The sequence below is a fragment of the Rhinolophus hipposideros genome (assembly GCF_964194185.1).
Source record: "Rhinolophus hipposideros genome assembly, chromosome: 5".
Classification (NCBI taxonomy): Eukaryota; Metazoa; Chordata; class Mammalia; order Chiroptera; family Rhinolophidae; genus Rhinolophus; species Rhinolophus hipposideros.
In genome coordinates, this window is record NC_138051.1 from 58,535,892 (window position 1) to 58,556,527 (window position 20,636).

At 38.0% G+C, this 20,636-nt stretch overlaps 1 protein-coding gene across 1 annotated transcript in view; it reads left to right on the forward strand.

Annotated features, from left to right (window-relative positions):
- Nucleotides 1–20,636, forward strand: part of IQCH (IQ motif containing H) — a 186,276-nt gene that overhangs the window by 5,553 nt on the left and 160,087 nt on the right. Inside the window, exons 2-3 of the mRNA XM_081047437.1 lie at nucleotides 3,272–3,394; nucleotides 5,283–5,377. Coding sequence (XP_080903563.1) covers nucleotides 3,272–3,394; nucleotides 5,283–5,377 — 218 coding nt within the window. The remainder of the gene's footprint in view (nucleotides 1–3,271; nucleotides 3,395–5,282; nucleotides 5,378–20,636) is intronic.

The window sequence follows — 20,636 nt, forward strand, 5'->3', positions numbered from 1 at the left end:
GTTTTGGAAATTGTATTTCAAAAATCCAACATATTAGTTAACACATGTTAACTAAAGCAACTTTGGAAATATTGGAGCTAATTGATATTATCACTGTCTTTCTTACCAATCCCTCTGTCTGGTTTGCCAGGAGCGTACAACATAAAAATGAATTGGGGAGTGATGAGAATGATTCAGCCAAACTCTATCTTTAGCAGAAAGGAATAAAATGGGATTATGAGACTGCTTTTGACAATATGGAGTCTGGTTGCATGGCTCTTTTAAATTCTAGAGCAAATCTTTACTGCATTAATTATTTCAAGGACTTCTTATTAAGCAGTCATGTCCCCAAACTGTCAAAATAATAATCTTCTTCCAAGTAGGAAATGTATGGAAAGCAATGCATTTGATGATCACAGAGATGATGGGTGACACGCAAAATTTCAATATGGTAGATTGGATCTATTTGAAGAAAGAACAAAGATGTACAACTTAATTTTTTTTTCCAATCCAAGTGTGGTAAAAGATTTTCTACAGCATTTGTCACTGTTGCAATTATACAAACAGATGTGTGGTTATTAAGAAGGGAGAAGAAACTATCTGGCAAGAAAAGTAAAGTGGAAAGCTCTTGAGAAAGATTAAGAGAGCAGTCCAAATCAGTGAGCATTTCCTAGGTGCCAGTTATGTGCCAGGAGTTTTACTAGGAATTAACTTTTGTTCAGTGCCCTCTTACATGGCTGGCCCTATACAAAGCACTTTACATTCTTTAACTCATTTTATTCTTGCCACTATTATGAGAGGCGGTAATTTATCTCCATTTTATAGGTGAGAACACTACTAAGGCTCTAAAAAGCTAAGAAAATTTGCCAAGCTCAGTTTAGTAAAAGAGGAAATAGGATTCTAGTTTATATCTGGTTCCAAAGCCTGTATTCATTCATTGTCACATGCATTGCCTCATTTTCATTCAATTCTATGAAGTAGAATAATTCTTTTTTTCCCCCTTGATGAAGAAACTAGAAAAAATGTGGATGGTGTACACGGACATCATGTGACTAGTGATTGAACAAGGAATTAAGTTCACCTGCCTTTTACTGCTTCTTACTATGTACCAGACCTGCACATATTATCTCATGACTCTATGAAGAAGTATACTTGTCCGCACAAGACAAATGAAGAAACCAGACCTTTGGTTCCCTGGTAGTAACCCAGTGCCGTTTTCACTCCCTCCCGCACTTGACAGGCATAATTACAGAATGACGATACACGAAGCTACAAATACTAGAGCTACAAGAAGGAAATTTAGTGCATTCAAAGGGGTCTGGAAGTGGGGCTTGCCCTTGTGAACTGCCTATTTGTACTTTCCAAATGTCTTTAGACAAGAGATAGTAAATCAGCTTGCAGCAGTGATTTGGACAAAACAACTGAAAGAAGTACATCTTCATCCTTATTGCCTACAAGCAAGCAATAGGTGCATTCAAATTTCAATCTGGGAGCCCTGAAGGCTTTCCATGACAATTTGTGCAGAGTACAAATGACCAGATGTGCCTGCCAGACTGTGATGCCCATGAGTGAAACGATGCAAATTCTGATCTTTTGATGACTTGACTCAGTGGGACTACTTAAGAGAAATCGATAACTTAGGCTGGATCAATGTGTCACTCCAGTTAGACTAACAGAGAAAGGTAACCATTTCCAAATGCCTTTAGCAACCCAGTCTGCAGATTGTTATTGGTGTGACTACTGCTGAAACAGGTGTTGGGTTCATAAATTTGCATAACAAAATGTTTTTCTTGTGGCAGCAGCCCATACAATAATTGGTGCCATCTGTATTTATCTGTTGAAGTTTGGTCTCCAATATGAATGCAGAGAGAATCTTGTGCCGTCTAATTTCCCAGTGCCCATTTTATTCTGAGGGGGCTTAACATTGGAAAGATATTCGTCATTTCTATGGAAAACACAAATTGAAGAAAATGTTAAAGTAATAAGACATGGTTTTTTTCCTTCGTGGATCATTTCTGACTACATAAAACAAAATCAAGGCCACATACGTACAGAACTGCTTCTTCAGAGCAGCTAAGGAGCAAGATCCAGCTAGAATGCAAAACCAACAGGCCCTGCCAGCTTATTTACGATTCTCTTTTAAAAGGCATGGCTTTCCACAAATTGGTAACCACAAGATTGCCACGGGGATACGAAAGACAGTTTGGGGAATATAATCAATAATGTTGTAAAGATTTTGTAGGGTGTCAGATGGACACTTGTCTGATTAGGGAGACCACTTCATGGATGGTGTAGATGCCTGATCACTGCAGTGTACACCTGAAGCTGAAGCTGAATAATAATGAATGTCAACTACAATTTTATATACATACAGTCACAGGCTGTGGAGTACAGCATAGGTAATAGAGTCAGTGGAATTGTAACAGCTATATATGATGTCAGAGGGCTAGTAGATTGGGGGAGGGGGGTTATCACTTTGTGAGGGATGTAAATGTCTAACTATTACATTGTTTTGTACACCTGAAAACTAAAAACGGAATCATTAAGAGGAATCCTCCAAATTTTAAGACAAATAAATAAATAAATACATAAAATAAAAGGCATGGTTTTCCCTAGAACTTTTCTTTGCTGAAAGTTTTCTTACCTTTTAACCAATTAGTAGAAATCAGAGTTTGGCGTAAACTTCTTAATTGTCTCTGAGTCAACTGCTTTACCATGTGAGAAAGCAGAAACCATTTGAGTTGCAGTGTTAGCTTGGATTTGTTTCTAATGGGGGAAGGAAAAATAGCAAATTGTATGAAAGCCTTGTTTTAAAAAAATCTGAAAGACAATAATGGAACATTCTAATAAAGAATATCTTAGAATCATAAAGACAGACCTTTTCAATGAACACCGTAAAATCAACTTTATGGTCTCTAGCAATTCAAGCAAATTGCAAACCTTTATAATAAATAACAGTTTTAGGTGGACTATGTTCCATGTTTCCCCGAAAATAAGACCTAGCCGGACAATCAGCTCTAATGCATCTATTGGAGCAAAAATTAATATAAGACCCGGTACTATATATTATATTATATTATTTTACATTACATTACATTACATTACATTACATTACATTACATTATATTATATTATTTTAAAGATCCGGTCTTATGTTATAGTAAAATAAGACCAGATCTTATATTAATTTTTGCTTCAAAAGACTCATTAGAGCTAATTGTCCGGCTAGGTCTTATTTTTGGGGAAACACAGTATGTATTCTTTTAATATTTCATAATTTTTGTACCTATAGGTCCATGAAGATCTTCATGAATTAAAGGAGAAATTAGCAAACTTCCCACTTGAGGAAAGAGGAGAGACACTAGACATTCAGAATCTTGAAACAGCAATCAAAAGGACTGAAACGGGGTTAAGAGTAAGTAGAAGTTTAGATATTAAATAAAATACCAGAAGGAGACAAAGATTCCTCTAGAAGAAAAGAACTGTGGTTCTCACAGTACCCCGAATAATCCTGTAACAGAGGTGAACTTAGGGTGGTCATCAGCTTTCTTATTCTGTTCCTCTTTTAAAAAAATGATAATGATGATTATTAACTTATTGATTGATTTACATCCTGTCACATTTCACAAAGAATTTAAGATATTGACAGGATAAGCTTATGCAGTCATAACCCCTCAAATGTGGTTTGATAAAAAGAATTTAGAATTTACAAAATAATCACCATTAGTCCAACAATATGCCTATCCACAAAGGATTCAGACCAATACATCACAGAGAGCTTCTATCAGATTCACTGGGATTCTGAAAAAAAATAAGAGTTGACTTTTCCCAAATAGTTTAAGTACCTTGAGATTGGTCATTTTTGTAATATTGTAATCCAGTGGGCAAAACTAAAGAAATATATACCGATTTTGGAACAGAGAAATAAAGTACATAGGGACTCATCATTACAGACAGATCTAAAGGCAGGGGAGAATCCAATCTTCAGACCAAGATAATATTCATGTATGAAACATGAATGTATATCCAAGGGAAACAAAAACACTAACTCGAGAAGATATTTGCACCCCCACATTTGTTGCAGTATTATTCACAACAGCCAAGACATGGAAGCAACCTGTGTCCATAGATGGATGAATGGTTAAAGAAAAATATCTAAACATACATATATAATGGAATATTATTCAATCATAAAAAAGAAGGAAATCTTGCTATTTGAGACAACATGGATAGAACTTCAGGGCATTATGCTAAGTGAAATAAGTCGGACAAAGAAAGACAAATACCATGTAATCTCACTCATATGTGGAACCTAACCCCTTACCCCTTAAAAAAAAATCTAAACTTATAGACACAGAGAACAGATTGGTGTTTGCCAGAGGTGGGGGTGGGGTGAAATAGGTGAATGTGGTCAAAAAGTACAAACTTCCATTTGTAAAAAAAAATGTCTTAGGTATGTAATGTACATCATGATGACTATAATTTAAAATTCTATATTGTATGTTTGAAAGTAGCTAAGAGATTAGATGTTAAAAGTTCTCATCACAAGAAAAAAATTTTGTAATGGTGTGGTGGTCGATGTTAACTAGAATTATTGTGGTGATCATTTCACAATATATGCAAATACCAAATCATTGTGTTGAACATCAGAAACGAATATGTTATACCTTAATTTTTTAAATTAAAATAAGAATGTATTAGCACATGGGTCCAAATAAGGACCATCTCCATCTTCTAGACCTTTTATTGTCAGTATCTTTGCCCTCGCCTCAGACTTTCACTCTGCCATGTTTCCAGCTTCATCGCTCAGCTCCTGAGGCTGTGAGAGATGTGATTTATTTGTCAGACTAGCACACCATTGTCCTATATTCCTTGATGGTGAGAGGGCTGGACCCAGCTGGAGTCTTTGGGTTGGTCATTTTAAATAATCTGTTACCTGAAGGTCAATTCTTTCCTCGATGTTTACTTGAAGTCCCTGTACGAGAAAGACATTACTCCATGTCTGTATTGCCTCGTAAGTTTACCTGGCTAAGCAATTTACTGACTATTGTGCATAGTTTCATTTGTGAAGAGTGCTAAAAGTCACTCAAACTCTGAGTCTCAATTGTTTATTATACTTTTTGGGATAAAGTAATTTGGCCTTGAGGTGTCTAATTATACCTTAGGCATGCAATAAACACGTAGCATGTTGTGTCTTTTGGCTTAATTACACAATTCAGAGTGTTAACCTAATGAAATGAAGTAAATTAGCTGAGTATCTTAAGTCCACTATAATGGCCTAAACTTTAACTTTTCTGTAACAGATTCACATTGAGAAGTATTTAAATGTTGTAAATCATCATATGTTAACGACTCCTATTAAGGATGGCCAGTTATATTCTCCTCAGAGTTCCAAATGGTAAGTAAAATAGCCATTTTAGTATCCAAAATAACTTCTCCCTCAGATGAGATGACTGAAAAGACAAAATTTTCTTGGCTTTGTTTATATCCATTCTACTAATTTCAGTAGGAGTTTTGCATAAGAATTTAATGGCACAATTTGGACTTTAATAACATTTATTCTGGGATACTTTATTGAGCTCTAATGCTTGACACAATGACAGTTATTTCAGGGTTTTATTTTGGTGTTACTATTTTGTAATTTTTAGTAAAAGATATCCAAAATTCAACCTCTAAAGGAAATATTTTAATGCAAATCAGTTTTTGTGCTACTCAGATCACGTGGCTCTTTCTTTACAGTTTTTAGCATATGGTTCTATTGTAAAGATGATTTTGGTATGGGGTAAAAAAACCAAAAACCCAAAATAATAAAACTTGCTTGAAATATTCATTATGTAACACATCCTAAGAGATGATTTATTGAAATTAGAATTGAGTTAAAGAGAAATGACCTTGCCTTATCTTGGACCTTCTTATACATTGGCCGCCCGGATTTTTTTGTTCGTAGATTAAGGTTTTGTACTAAGCTTAAAAACTCTGTGGCCATTATTTGCATGGTAAATATACACTGTAAGTCCTCACTTAACATCTCTAGGTTTTTGGAAACTGCAACTTTAAGAGAAACAAAGACTCACAATGAAACTAATTTGACCATAGGCTAATTGATATGAATAAGAATTAATTTCCTACAGCATATTTCTAGTCACAAAAACATCAGCAAACTTCTAAACAAAGATCTAAACACTTCTAATATTAAACATTGAAATAAATGTGATCTATACATACATTAAGGAAGATTAATTAAAACAAGTAAGATAATGATTTTTCAACTTGCTCATTCCAGTTCAGGGTCACGGGTGGCCAGAACCTATCTTAGCAGCTCAAAGCACCAGGCGGGACCCACCCTGGTCAGGATGCCCTTCCATCACAGGGCCACTCACACTTATGCCCACACTCACTGAGACTGGGACAAATTTAGACATGCCGGCTCACCTAATGTGCACATCTTTGGGATGTGGGAGGAAACCGCAGAACCTGGAGTAAACTCTTGCAGATATGGGGAGAACGTGCAAACTCCACACAAACAGTGGCCCTGGCCGGGAATCAATTTTTTTTTTCTCATCGTTATAATGAAACGGTGTTGAACAAAAATGACATTATTCCTATAAGACATTTTTGAAAGAAATTGAAGAAGACACAAAGAAATCGAAAGACATTCCATGTTCATGGATTGGAAGAATCAACATAGTTAAAATGGCCATATTACCCAAAGCAATATACAGATTTAATGTAATCCCCATCAAAATCCCAGTGGCATCTTTTAAAGAAATACAACAAAAAGTCATCAGATTTGTATGGAACCACAAAAGACTCTGAATAGCCAAAGCAATCCTAAGAAAAAAGAACAATGCTGGAGGTATCATCACACTCCCTGACTTCAGCTTGTACTACAGGGCAACAATAATCAAAAACAGTATGATATTGGCAGAAAAACAGACACACAGACCAATGGAATAGAATTGAGAATCCAGAAATAAACCCACATAAATATGAACAGACAATTTTTTTAAAGATTTTTTTATTGGGGAAGGGGAACAGGACTTTATTGGGGAACAGTGTGTACTTCCAGGTCTTTTTTCCAAGTCAAGTTGTTGTCCTTTCAATCTTAGTTGTGGAGGGTGCCGTTCAGCTTTAAGTTCTTGTCCTTTCAGTCTTAGTTGTGGAGGGCGCAGCTCAGTTCCAGGTCCAGTTGCCATTTCTAGTTGCAGGGGGCACAGCCCACCATCCCTTTTGGGAGTCAAGCCGGCAACCTTGTGGTTGATAGGACGCATACCAACCAACTGAGCCATTCAGGAGCTCAGCGGCAGCTCAGCTCAAATTGCCGTGTTCAATTTTAGTTGCAGGGGGTGGAGCCCACCATCCCTTGTGGGAGTCGAGGAATCGAACTGGCAACCTTGTGGTTGAGAGCCCACTGGCCCATGTGGGAATCGAACCGGGAGCCTTCGGAGTTAGGAGCACAGAGCTCTAACCACCTGAGCCACCTGGCTGGCCCCTGGACAGATAATTTTTGACAAAGAAGCAAAAAACATACAATGGAGAAAAGACAGCCTCTTCAATAAATGGTGCTGGGAGAATTGGAAAGCCACGTGCAAAAAAATGAAACTGGACTGCTATCTGTCACCATGTACCAAAATTAATTCAAAATGGATCAAAGACCTAAACATAAGACCTGAAACAATAAATTGCATAGAAGAAAACATAGGTACTAAACTTATGGAACTTGGGTTCAAAGAGCATTTCATGAATTTGACTCCAAAGGCAAGAGAAGTAAAAGCTAAAATAAATGAATGGGACTATATCAAACTAAAAAACCTACTGCACAACAAAAGAAACTATCGACAAAATAAAGAGGCAACCCACCGAATGGGAGATTTTTGCAAACAACTCCTCCAATAACGGGCTATTATCCAAAATATATAAGGAACTCATAAACTCAACAACAAAAAAACTAACAATCCAATTAAAAAATGGGCAGAGGACCTGAAGAGACATTTCTCCAAAGAGGACGTACAAATGGCAAATAGACATATGAAAAAATGCTCAACATCACTAATCATCAGAGAAATGCAAATAAAAACCACAATGAGATATCACCTCACACCAGTTAGAATGGCTATCATCAACAAGACAAATAGTAACAAGTTTTGGAGAGGCTGTGGAGAAAAAGGAACCCTGATACACTGTTGGTGGGAATGCAGACTGGTGCAGCCATTATGGAAGGCATTGTGGAGGTTCCTGAAAAAATTACGAATAGAATTACCATATGACCCAGCAATCCCTCTCCCGGGTATCTACCCAAAAAATCTGTAAACATTTATCCATAAAGATATATGTGCTCCAATGTTCATTGCAGCTTTATTTACAGCAGCCAAGACATGGAAACAAACAAAGTGTCCTTCGATAGATGAATGGATAAAGAAGTTCTGGTATATATACACAGTGGAGTACTATTCTGCCATAAGAAAAGATGAAATAGTACCATTTGCAACAACATGGATGGATCTTGAGATTATTCTGCTAAGCGAAATAAGTCAGAAAAAGTAGAGAGCCATATGATTTTACTGATATGTGGTATATAAAATTTAAAACAGCAGAAGCACAAGACAAACAAATGAAGAAACAAAAACTCATAGACACAGACAATACTTTAGTGGTTACCAGAGTGTAAGGGGTGGGGGACGGTAGATGAGGGTAAAGGGGATCAAATATATGGTGATGGAAGGAGGACTGACTCTGGGTGGTGAACACACAATGTGATTTATAGATGATGTAATACAGAATTGTACACCTGAAATCTATGTAACTTTACTAACAATTGTCACCCCAATAAACTTTAATTTTAAAAAAATGATGTTATTTGATGACCTGCTATATCAAGCATAAGTGAATAATATGAGATGGTAAGATCAAGTTTCAGAAATGACTGTGGAAATCTACAGGCAGACAAGTCCCAGGACTCACTAGTGGGGAACAGAGCCTTGGGGTTACGTTGTACCTGTCTCTGTTTCCCCTACATGAAGGCACCCACCATCCCTTGGTAGAGGCAATCCTTCCCTCATCTGTCTAGTTTTTAGTCATTTATATCTTTGATTTTTAAATTTGGGAGTAAAAGTGTGGCCCGCAAATATATAGGTTAATATACATAATCTTTTAAAACAAAGAAACTGTAAAGGACATAATAAAAGGGATTCTTGGAGAAGAAAATATTGAAGGTTTCTTTACCAATTTATATAGACTCTTAGTTCAAAATCAAGAGAGTCCAACAAGGCAAAATGGAGGCCTATATAGATGGCAGCAAGGAGATCTGTAGTAGGGAGAGATAGTGTGTGGCCAAAGGATGGAACACACAAACAGCAAGCAGGAAAGCCTCAGAATGGAGGGGGTGGATAAACAGGAGAAGACAGTCTTCACCAACTGTAACGGAAGTTTTCCTGTCTCCTGCTTTCTCTTTGTCCCCTCATCGTGGAAAGAATAGAGAGCCTGGGCTATAGGTTTGCAGATTATGATAGCTGAAAACAGCAAACTAAGTAGCAACTGCAGCAAACAGAAAGGTTCCGGCAGAGACCTTTGCTTGTACAGTTCTCCTTTGCCAAAGCATGAGTGCTCTTGGCCATTATTGGGGTCTGGAAGAGTTAAGGAAGATCACTGGGGCTTGGAGCTGTCTCCCAGAAGTGGTCCTTGGATCCTATCTTTCCTGTTTAACACAATAATATCAGCAGTACAAGATATTGTTTTTACTTTACGAGCGCAGCACAAAATTTTTCTCTTGCTAAAAAATGGTAATTAATTATAATGTTCTGGTTGTTTAATCTTGTTAATCATGATGACTTTATACTGACCGTAGCTAATATCCCCAAATTCATTGCACACTTAGGTGAGATGCAGCATTGATGCTGGTTAGACGTAAGGCCACATTTCAGTTAGTCTTCTGGACAGTTTTTAAGTTTGGGGGTTTCAGGGGAAAGCTGACTTTTCAGAAGTTTAATTGGATTATCATAATTTTCACTTTCAAATGTGGCTCAAGAAAAGCTCATGTTAGGAGTAGAAGTGTCAGTTTTGCCATTTTCTTGTTTTTCACTGATTCTTGTTAGTATCATTATCTTCCAAAATACAGTGTTTTTTGGGGTTGTTCTTTTTTGGCAAGACTCTTTTAAAGACACCTGTCCATTTTTTTTCAGGGTTAGTTTAGGTGAAACTAAATAATATAATCCATGAACTCACTGCATGAGTGAACTGAAGTCCATTCTAATGCTTTGAAAGCAAATGTACCAGCGCGGGACCCAAAGTTTATGCCTGTGTGGTTTGTGTCTCCCACTCTCAGGCGGTCTCCAGAACTGCAGGTGACATGACCACTTGAGGGACTCAGGGACAAGCTGAATATTAAATAGTAGTACAAAATAACTTCTTATTTTTATTTCTTACTTTATATATTTTTCATTTTATGTAAATAGAAAGTCTTATATTTTCTTCACATGACCAATGACCGTATCTTATTATGTGGGAATCCCCCTTGATAGGCACAGGTCAAGAATGATGGTTCTTGAACAGTGGTTTGCAGTCCTCTTTCACTGTTTCCCAGAAGGGGTGCTGGAGTCTGTGTTTTAACAAACACTCTTGGTATTCCTAATGCAGACAATGTGTGCTTGGAATCCTTGGGACAAGCATGACTCCCTGGAGTCAATCTTCTTTGAGCCACAGAGAGACCTGCCTCTGTAGGATTAAGAGCTTGGTCCCGGAAATTCTGCTGCTCGGATGCTATGAAGGAGTAAAGCCTCTTGCAGTGGAATGGAGCCAGGAGTGGGGCCTGGTGGTCAGGCTGGTAGGACTGCCAATGTCTGCTCCAACGGTGAGGCTGATGGAGCGTCAGAGGCCAAAGTTCAGGGCAGCAACTCCTTCTGAGAAGGGTAGCATGTAATAAGGACTAGATTTCTGTTGCTCCTTTGACAGCAGAGCACAGTTCCTACGAGTAAATGAGAATCAACACTTTTCAGATGGATGGGGCTTCATTTTGCCTTAGGAAACTCAGGAAATCAGGCCAATTCATGCCAAATGAAAACTATCCCTGGACATACCTTTAAAAATGATTTAGAACAGACATACAGTAATCATCATCCTCATGAATTTCATCATCATCAATATTTTCAGTACACTTGACAATTTGCAAAGGACTTTTTCTTTAAACCTATGAGGTAGATATTTACCCTTTTCTTTTAAAGGTGTGAAAGCTGAGGCTCCCACCAGTCCTAGGCCATATAGGTGATCAACAGTGAGGTCCAGATTCAAGTCCAGTCACACGTCTCCAATCTGCGACCTTCTCCTACACCAGAGCTGCCTGAAGGACGGGAAGCCTAATTTTCACAAAAGACAGTTTTCCTTTTAAGCAAGTATTGCTCAAGGGGAAAATCTGGTAGTTTCGTCTAGTAGAAACAAAACCCAGTATGTACACAAAGTGATAATAATGGATGCTGGTAAATGAAGGATTTCCTTAGCAGTCATTCAGAAAACAATGATAAGGACATTATCAAAAGTGGCATATTTTCTCCGAGGAGCTCAAAGTGCTTCTGCCTTGTTTTCAAAATAGGTTTCCCTGTTACCCCACTTTGGCAATGATTCTTCTTCTGTGTCAGAGTGTGGTTCCTCCTCCTTTCATTGCTGGCTTTCCCGATTTTATTGCTTGTGGTATCTGCTCACACTGTTCTTAATGACAAGGCTTTGCTTGTTGACACTGGGAAGGTGACTCCAGCCTGGACCAACAATATCAGAACTGCACAGAAACCTTCACTTTAGATGCTGTTGTGCTAGCATTTGAGGGACGGGGGGGGGGGGGGGGGAAGGGGGGAAGCAAGAACAAAGCAAATAAATAATAGTGAGAAAAAAGGCGAAAGAAGAGACGTTTCTGTTCAATGGTGAGAGTAGATTAGATAATACGTATATTTCGCTCAGTTATTGAAGCACCTTGGAGCCAATCTCTTCTGGGTTATTACAAAGCAGTGCACACATCCCGCTTACGGAGAATCTGACTGCATTCTAGTCAGAGAAAGATGAAGCACGAGCAACAGGTTGTTAACACGTGGGAATCTAGGTGAAGAGTATTTGGGTGTTCACTGTTCTTTCAGTGTTTCTGTGGGTTGGGAATTTTTTTAGACAAAAAATAAATTTTAAAATAGTAGTCATAACATAAAAAATAACAACTGGAAAAACATTTGCAGCAGATATGATACAAAAATTACTGATATTCTTAAATACAAGGAGCTCTTGACAATAAAAAAAGTGACACAGACTAAAGGACATCAACAGAGATAGAAATGCAAATAACGAGTAAATATGTAAAAAAATATATTTAAAATGTTTAATCTCACCGGTAAACCAGAAAAATGTAAATTAAATGACATATTACTACTTTTTCTTTACGAATGAGCAAAACAGATCACTTACACCACTCTACTACTCAGTGCTCATGAGGGGGCAGCAGGATGGCCATACTTTTATACTACTGGTAGAGGTGTAAATCAGCACAAAGTTCTTAAAGGCAATTTTTCAAAACATGTCAGAAGATTTTTTTAATTTAGTAGTTGTTACCTCTAGGAATTTATCCTAGGAAATAAGGACCGATATTCAGGAATTTCTATCTAAGTTTGTTCAAAGAACCCTGGACATTATATATAAAACAAACTTAAGAAGACTTTGAAGGGTGGAGAGAAGGAGGTGGGACCTTGGGGCACAAGGAACAACATGGTGGTGAGGTCCCTGTATGTTTTTTTTGCCTCATATATTGCGTAAATGACCTTTATTGTTTTTCTTCTCTCTGAAGCACTTCTAACATTTCTTGCAAGATGGGTTTCTGGCAACAAATTCCCTCAGTTTTTGTTTGTCTGAGGACAGCTTTATTTCCCCTTCACTTTTTTTTTAAGGTATTAGATAATTTTTTTATTAGTTTCAGGTGCACAAGACAAAGTAGTACTTAGACGTTTATCTTTTATATCCCTCACATTGTGTGAACCCCCCTCCCCACATCCACTATCCCTCTGAAATTGCACAGAGCCATTACATTTCCACTGTCTCTATTCCTAATGCTGTACTCCGCTTCTTGTAAGTACATTGTAAGTACATATATACATATATATATATACACATACATACCTATACATACAAACTTGTAGTTGACATTCATTATTGTTCAGCTTCAGCTTCAGGTGTACAGCGCAGTGATCAGGCATCTACATCATCCCTGAAGTGGTCTCCCTAATGAGACAAGTGTCCATCGGATACCCTACAAAATCTTTACATTATTGATTACATTCCCCAAATTAATTTTCAGAACCCCGTGGCCATCTTCTGGTTACTGACTGTTTTCTAATCCCCTCACCTGCCCCCCTATCCCCATCCCTCTCCCATTTAACAACCCTCAGTTTTTCTTCTTAGTCTCCAAAACAGTTTCTGATTAGTTCATTCACTTATTTTTTTCTTTAGATTCCACATGTAAGTGAGATCCTATGGTATTTGTCTTTCTCTGTCTGACTTATTTCACTTAACATAATGTTCTCTAGGTCCATCTATGTTGTTGCAAATGGTAAGATTTCTTTCTTTTTTATGGCTGCATAATACTCCATTGTATAAATGTACCACAGTTTCTTAATCCAGTCATCTACCGATGGGCATTTTAGTTGTTTCCATTTATTGGCTATTGTGTATAGAGCTGCAACAAACATAGGAGTGCATAAAGTTTTTTGAATTAGAGTTTTGGATTTCTCCAGATAGATACTGAGGAGTGGAACTGCTGGATCATAAGGTAGTTCCATTTTCAGATTTTTGAGATACCTCCATATTGTTTTCCATAGTGGCTGCACCAATCTGCAATCCCACCAACAGTGCACAAGCGTTCCCTTTTCTCCACATCCGCGCCAACACTTGTTGTTTGTTGATTTATTGATGATAGCCATTTTAACTGGGGTGAGGTGCTATCTCACTGTGGTTTTTATTTGCATTTCTCTAATGATTAGTGAGTTTGAGCATTTTTTTCATATGTCTGTTTGCCATCTGTATGTCCTTTTTAGAAAAATGACTATTCATGTCTTCTGCCCATTTTTTAATTAGGTTGTTTTTTTGGAGTTGAGTTGAGTGAGTTTTTTTTTAATAAATTTGTGATATTAACCCCTTATCAGATATATCATTGGTAAATATCTTTTCCCATTCAGTAGGGTCCCTTTTTGTTTTATTGATGGTTTCCTTTGCTGTGAAAAAACTTTTTAGTTTGATGTAATCCCACATGTTTATTTTTTCTCTTACTTCCCTTGCACAAGGAGATATATCAGTAAAAAATCTTACTCCGGGTAGTATCTGTGAATTTCTTCCTATATTTTCTTCTAGGAATTTTATGGTTTCAGATCTTACATTTAAGACTTTATGCCATTTTGAATTTATTTTTGGATATGGTGTAAGGAGGTGGTCCAGCTTCATTTTTTTGCATGTGTCTGTCCAGGTCTCCCAGCACCATTTATTGAATAGCCTGTCTTTACCCCACCGTATATTCTTGCTTCCATTGTCGTAGCTTAAATGGCCATATAGGCATGGATTTATTTCTGGACTCTCTATTCTATTCCATTGATCTATGTGTCTGTTTTTATGCCAGTACCATGCTGTTTTGATTACTGTAGCCTTGTAGTATAATTTGAATGCAGGTATTGTTATACCTCCCACTTTGTTCTTATTTATCAAGATTGCTGAGGCTATCCGGGGTCTTTTATGGTCCCATGTAAATTTTAGGATTATGTGTTCTATTTCTGTGAAAAACGTCATTGGTAGTTTGATAGGAATTGCGTTGAATATGTATATTAACTTAGGCAGTATGGACGTTTTAACTATATTAAATCTTCCTATCTACGAACATGGTATGTGTTTCCATCTATTTGTATCTTCTTTCATTTCTTTCTTCAGTGTCTTATAATTTTCTGAGTACAGATCTTTTGCTTCTCTGGTTAAATTTATTCCAAGGTATTTTATAGTCTTTGAAGCAATTGTAAATGGGATTTTTTTTAAATTTATCCTTCTGATGTTTTATTATTGGTATATACAAATGCAACTGATTTCCAAATATTAATTTTGTATCCTGCTACTTTACTAAATTCATCTATCACCTTTAATAGTTTCTTGGTGGAGTCTTTAGGGTTCTCTATATATAGTATCATGCCATCTGCATATAATGACAATTTTACTTCCTCCTTACCAATTTGGATGCCTTTTATTTCTTTTTCTTGTCTGATTGCTGTGGCTAGAACTTCCAGCACTATGTTGAATAGAAGTGGAGAAAGTGGGCAACCTTGCCTTGTTCCTGATCTTAGGGGGAATGGTTTTAGCTTTTCCCCATTGAGTATGATGTTAGCTGTGGGATTATCATATATGGCCTTTATTATGTTGAGATATGATCCCTCTATTCTCACTTTCTTAAGGGTTTTTATCATAAATGGCTGCTGGATTTTATCAAATGCTTTTTCTGCATTTATCGATATGATCATGTGATTTTTATTTTTCATTTTGTTAATGTGGTGTATCACATTAATTGATTTGCGGATGTTGAACCACGCTTGCATACCAGGGATGAATCCACTTGATCATGGTGTATGACCTTTTTAATGTATTGCTGAATTCTGTTCTCTAATATTTTGTTGAGGATTTTTGCATCTATGTTCATTAGAGATATCGGCCTGTAGTTTTCTTTTTTTGTGGTGTCTTTGTCTGATTTTGGGATCAGGGTGATAGTGGCTTCGCAAAAAGTGTTTGGGAGTCTTCCCTCCTTCTGGATTTTTTGGAAGAGCTTGAGGAGAATAGGTGATAATTCTTTTTTGAATGTTTTGTAAAATTCACCTGTAAAGCCATCTGGTCCAGGGCTTTTGTTTGTTGGGAGATTGTTGATTACTGATTCTATTTCCCTGGTGGTAATCAGTCTATTCAGGTTTTCTGTTTCTTCTTGAGTTAGCTTGGAATGTTGTACGCCTCTAGAAAATTGTCCATTTCTTCCAGGTTGTCAAATTTGTTGACATATAGTTGCTCATAGTAGTTTCTTAATTTTTTTTGTATTTCTGTGGTGTCTGTTGTCACTTCTCCTTTTTCATTTCTGATTTTATTAATTTGGGTCCTCTCTCTTTTTTTAAATGAGTCTGGCTAAAGGTTTGTTGATTTTGTTTATCTTCTCTAAGAACCAACTCTTGGATTCATTGATCTTTTGTATTGTTTTTCTGGTTTCTATTTCATTTATTTCCGCTCTGATCTTTATTATCTCCTTCCTTGTACTCCCTTTGGGTTTATTTTGCTGTTCTTTTTCCAGATCCCTCAAGTGTGAAGATAAACTGTTGATTAGTGATTTTTCTTGTTTCTTTAGGTAGGCCTGCAATGCTATGAATTTCCCTCTTAGGACCGCTTTTGGGGCATCCCATAGATTTGGGGTCGTTGTGTTTTCATTTTCGTTTGTCTTGAGATATTTTTTGATTTCTTCCTTGATCTCCTGGTTGACCCATTCATTATTTAGTAACATCTTATTCAGCCTCCATGAATTGGTGTGTCTTCCAGTTTTTTTCCTGTAGTTCATTTCTAATTTTATAGCACTGTGGTCATTGGTATGACAATTGGTATGATTTCAATTTTCTTAAATTTATCAAGACTTGTTTTGTGGCCTAACATATGGTCTATCTTGGAAAATGTCTCATGTGCACTTGAGAAGAACGTGTATTCTGTAGCATTGGGGTGAAATGCTCTGAACATATTGATTAGATTCAAGTGGTCCAATGTGTCATTTAAGGCCATTGTTTCCATATTGATTTTCTGTCTGGAAGACCTGTCCCTTGTTGTCAGAGGTGTGTTGAAGTCCCCTACTATGATAGTGTTACTGTTGACCTCTGTCTTTATGTCAGTCAATATCTGTTTTATATACTTAGGTGCTCCTATGTTGGGTGCATAGATGTTTACTAGGGTTATTACCTCTTGTTGGATCAATCCATTTATTATTATATATATATGCCCATCTTTGTCTTTTAATATGTTCTTCATTTTAAAGTCTATTTTGTCAGATATAAGTATTGCAACTCCAGCTTTTTTCTCATTTCCATTTGCATGAAATATCTTATTCCAACCCTTCACTTTCAGCCTATGTGTGTCTTTTGATCTGAGGTGAGTCTCTTGTATACAGCATATACAAGGGTCTTGCTTTCTTATCCACTCAGTCAGCCTATGTCTCTTGATTGGAGCATTTAATCTGTTTACATTTAAAGTGATTATTGATAGGTACATAGTTATTGCTATTTTTAAATTTGTAGTTAGATTGTTTTCATCTTTCTTCTATTTACAGAAGTCCTTTTAGTATTTCTTGCAATGCTGGCTTGGTGGTAATAACTTCCTTTATCTTATTCTTTTCTGGGAAGCTCTTTATCTCTCCATCAACTTTAAATGATAGCCTTGCTGGATAAAGCAATCTAGGTTGTAAGCCTTTGTTTTCCATCACTTTGAGTATCTCCTGCCACTCCCTCCTGGCCTCCAATGTTTCTATAGACAAGTCATTTGATAGTCCTATGGGACTTCCCTTGTATGTAACCCTCTGTCTTTCTCTTGCTGCTTTTAGGATTCTCTCTTTGTCTTTAACCTTTGCCATTTTAACTATAATGTGTCTTGGTATAGACCTGTTTGGGTTTATCCTGGTTGGAACTCTCTGCACTTCCTGGATTTGTATGATGGTTTCCTTCATCAGATTAGGGAAGTTTTTGGACATTATTACTTCAAATATGTTCTCAATCCCTTGCTTCCTCTCTTTACCTTCTGATATTCCTATGATGCGCAGTTGTTGCACTTGATGTTATCCCAGAGGTCTCTTAAACCATCTTCATTGTTTTTTACTCTTTTTTCTTTTTGTTGTTCTGTTTGGTTGATCTCTGTTAACTTGTCTTCTAAGTCACTGATTCGATCCTCTGCTTCATCTAACCTGCTGTTAATTCCTTCAAGTGAGTTCTTTATTTCAGTAATTGTGTTCTTTATTTCTAACTGGTTGTTCATTATGATTTCTCTATCCTTCTTTATGTTGTCTCTAAGCTCCTTAAACATTCTTACCATCAGTGTTCTGAACTCTGTCTCTGATAGGTTGGTTACCTCTGTTTCATTTGGTTCCATTTCTGGAGGTTTCCTCTGTTCTTTTATTTGGGACATGTTTCTTTGTTTCCCCATTCTGACTGACTCTCTGTGTTTGCTTTGATGTGTTAGGTAGATCCCGTAGAATTCTTAGTTCTTGCTGGGTTATCTTATGTAGCATGTGTCCTTTATATTTGACTTACACTACTTCGTTCTTCTCTGCTTGTGTGCCAAAGGTGACTCTTGTGTTGTGTATATTGTCCTGTTAAAGAAGATCTTTAATTGCTTTTTGCTTGTGAGTAGGTGGGGTTAACTCCTAGGCTGACTAGTTGTGAGACTTGGCTCTGCCCACCGCAGGGTGTTCTGTTGCATGAGGTTGACCACTTAAATGAGGTTTGGCCTCTATGGGCTCTTGTGCCTGTAGAGAATTCTCTCTGGGTGTGTCACTTGTAGGTCAAACCCGGTAGTACTCTGGTTTGGTCTGGAGTTGGCCTCTGGATGTGTCGAATCTTGTGCCTCTTAAGCTGGGCCCTGATAGGGCAATTTCAGAACAAGGCAAATCACCAAGTACAGTAACAACAAAAACAACAAAGAAAAAATCAAATACCTTCACATGTAAAAACAACCAACAACCCACACTCAACACAGGCAAAGATATCAAAGATATAAAGACAAAACAAAAAACAAACAAAAAAGCAGCACCAGTCTTGGCTTAAGCCCACCAAGTAATCTCCAGGTTGTCCTCTGCTATACCAAAGAGTCCTTTGTGTATTGTGCAGGCAGAGCCAGTCACCTGGTGCCCAGAGTGACTTTGGGACTGCAGATTTAGATGCGTGGGGCTGAGGGGTCTGGGTGATGGTTTCTACAAAGACAGTGCAGTTTCTGCCCTTGCCTGCACAGATGCGCACTGAGAGTAGCACTACCAGCCCTGTGTCCAGTTCTCCTGAGTCTTAGGGCACTTCTTCCGTGTGTGTATGTGTGTGTGTGTGTGTGTGTGTGTGTGTGTGTGTGTGTGTGTTTGTGTGGCGGGTGGGAGATTTCTGAGCTGCTGAAAGCCCAGAGCTGCATCTGCTGCTTACTGCTGATCTCTGAGAGTGCCTCTGCAGTTGTAACTGCCCTGCCCTAGGCAGGCCAGAAAGGGTGGGGGCTGGGGATGGAGGGGTCTTCTCTCTCCCAGCCCAACCATGTCACACTCCTCCTGCAGGCCAGTAAAGATGGTGGCTGGGGGTGGAGGAGTCTCTTCTCTCCTAGCCCAGCAAAAATCACACTCTTCCCAGCCTCTTCCCTGGGTCAGAGCTGCACATCGGTCTTCCCAGAGCCTGAGCACCAAGGCTCCTCTGTAATCTGACACTACTGCTCAGTTCAGGGGCCAGTTTAAATCTCTAGAAGTGTGGGGGTAGGATTGGAAGGAGGGGAGGGGCCCAGGTATGGAGTTTGTGTCCTTTGTCTGACCTAGGGCCCGACTGGCTTCCCCCTCGGCAGGAGAGATCAGCTGTGGGACTCAGGGAAAGAGCCCACCTCCTGTCTTTTGTGTTCTCTGTTCTGTTCTGGGATCCCCTGTGTCTCTGCAGCTGCGGATGCCATAGGCATTTCCACCGCTGCAGGTGCGGGCCACGTTTCCACAGCCACAGGTGTGGACTGCATTTTCACAGCTGCAGATACGGACCGCGTTTCCACCGCCACAGATGTGGGCTTCGTCCCCACAGCCGCAGATGCAGGCCGCGTCTCCACTCCACTGCCTTCCCTCTTCCCCTGCTCACCCAATTTGCCCACCTTCAAGTAATCCTTGCACGAGCCTCTTAGCTGTTCTGCGTGATGAGCAGAGAGTCCTTTGATGGGTTATAGATGTCCCGTTTATGATAAGATCCGGAGGAGAACTCAAAAAGTGCGCCCTGCTGCCGCCATTCCTATAATGTCACCCCCTCCCCTTCACTTTTGAAAGATAATTTTGCTGGATACAGAATTCCAGGTTACTGGGTTTTTTCTTTCCACTCTTCAAATATTTCATCTAATCTCTTCTTGTTTGCATGGTTTATGAAGCAAAGCTTAATATAATTCTTATCCTTGTTCTTCCATAGGTAAGGTTATTTTTCTTTCTGTGTTCTTTCAAGATTTTCCCTTTGTCTTTGGTTCCATAGTTTGAATATGATATGTCTAGGTGTAGGTTTTTAGACACTTATCCCACTTCGTATTTTCTGAACTTACTAGATCTGTGGTTTAGTGTCTGTCATTAATTTTGTAAAATTCTCAGCCATTATTTCTCAAATATTTCTTCTAGTCCTTTCTTCTTTTTCTGATATTCTCATTACAAATATGTTATACTTTTTTTAATTGTCCCACAGTTCCTGGACATTCTGTTCTTCTTTGTTCATTCTTTTCTTGTCTTTGCATTTCAGTTTTGGAGTTTATATTAACATTTCTTCAAGCTCATTGATTCTTTCTTTGGCCATGTCCAATCTATTGATAAACCCATCAAAGGCATTCTTTATTTATTGTAGTATTTTTTATTTCTAGCATTTTCTTTTGTTTCTTTCTTAGAGTTTCCATCT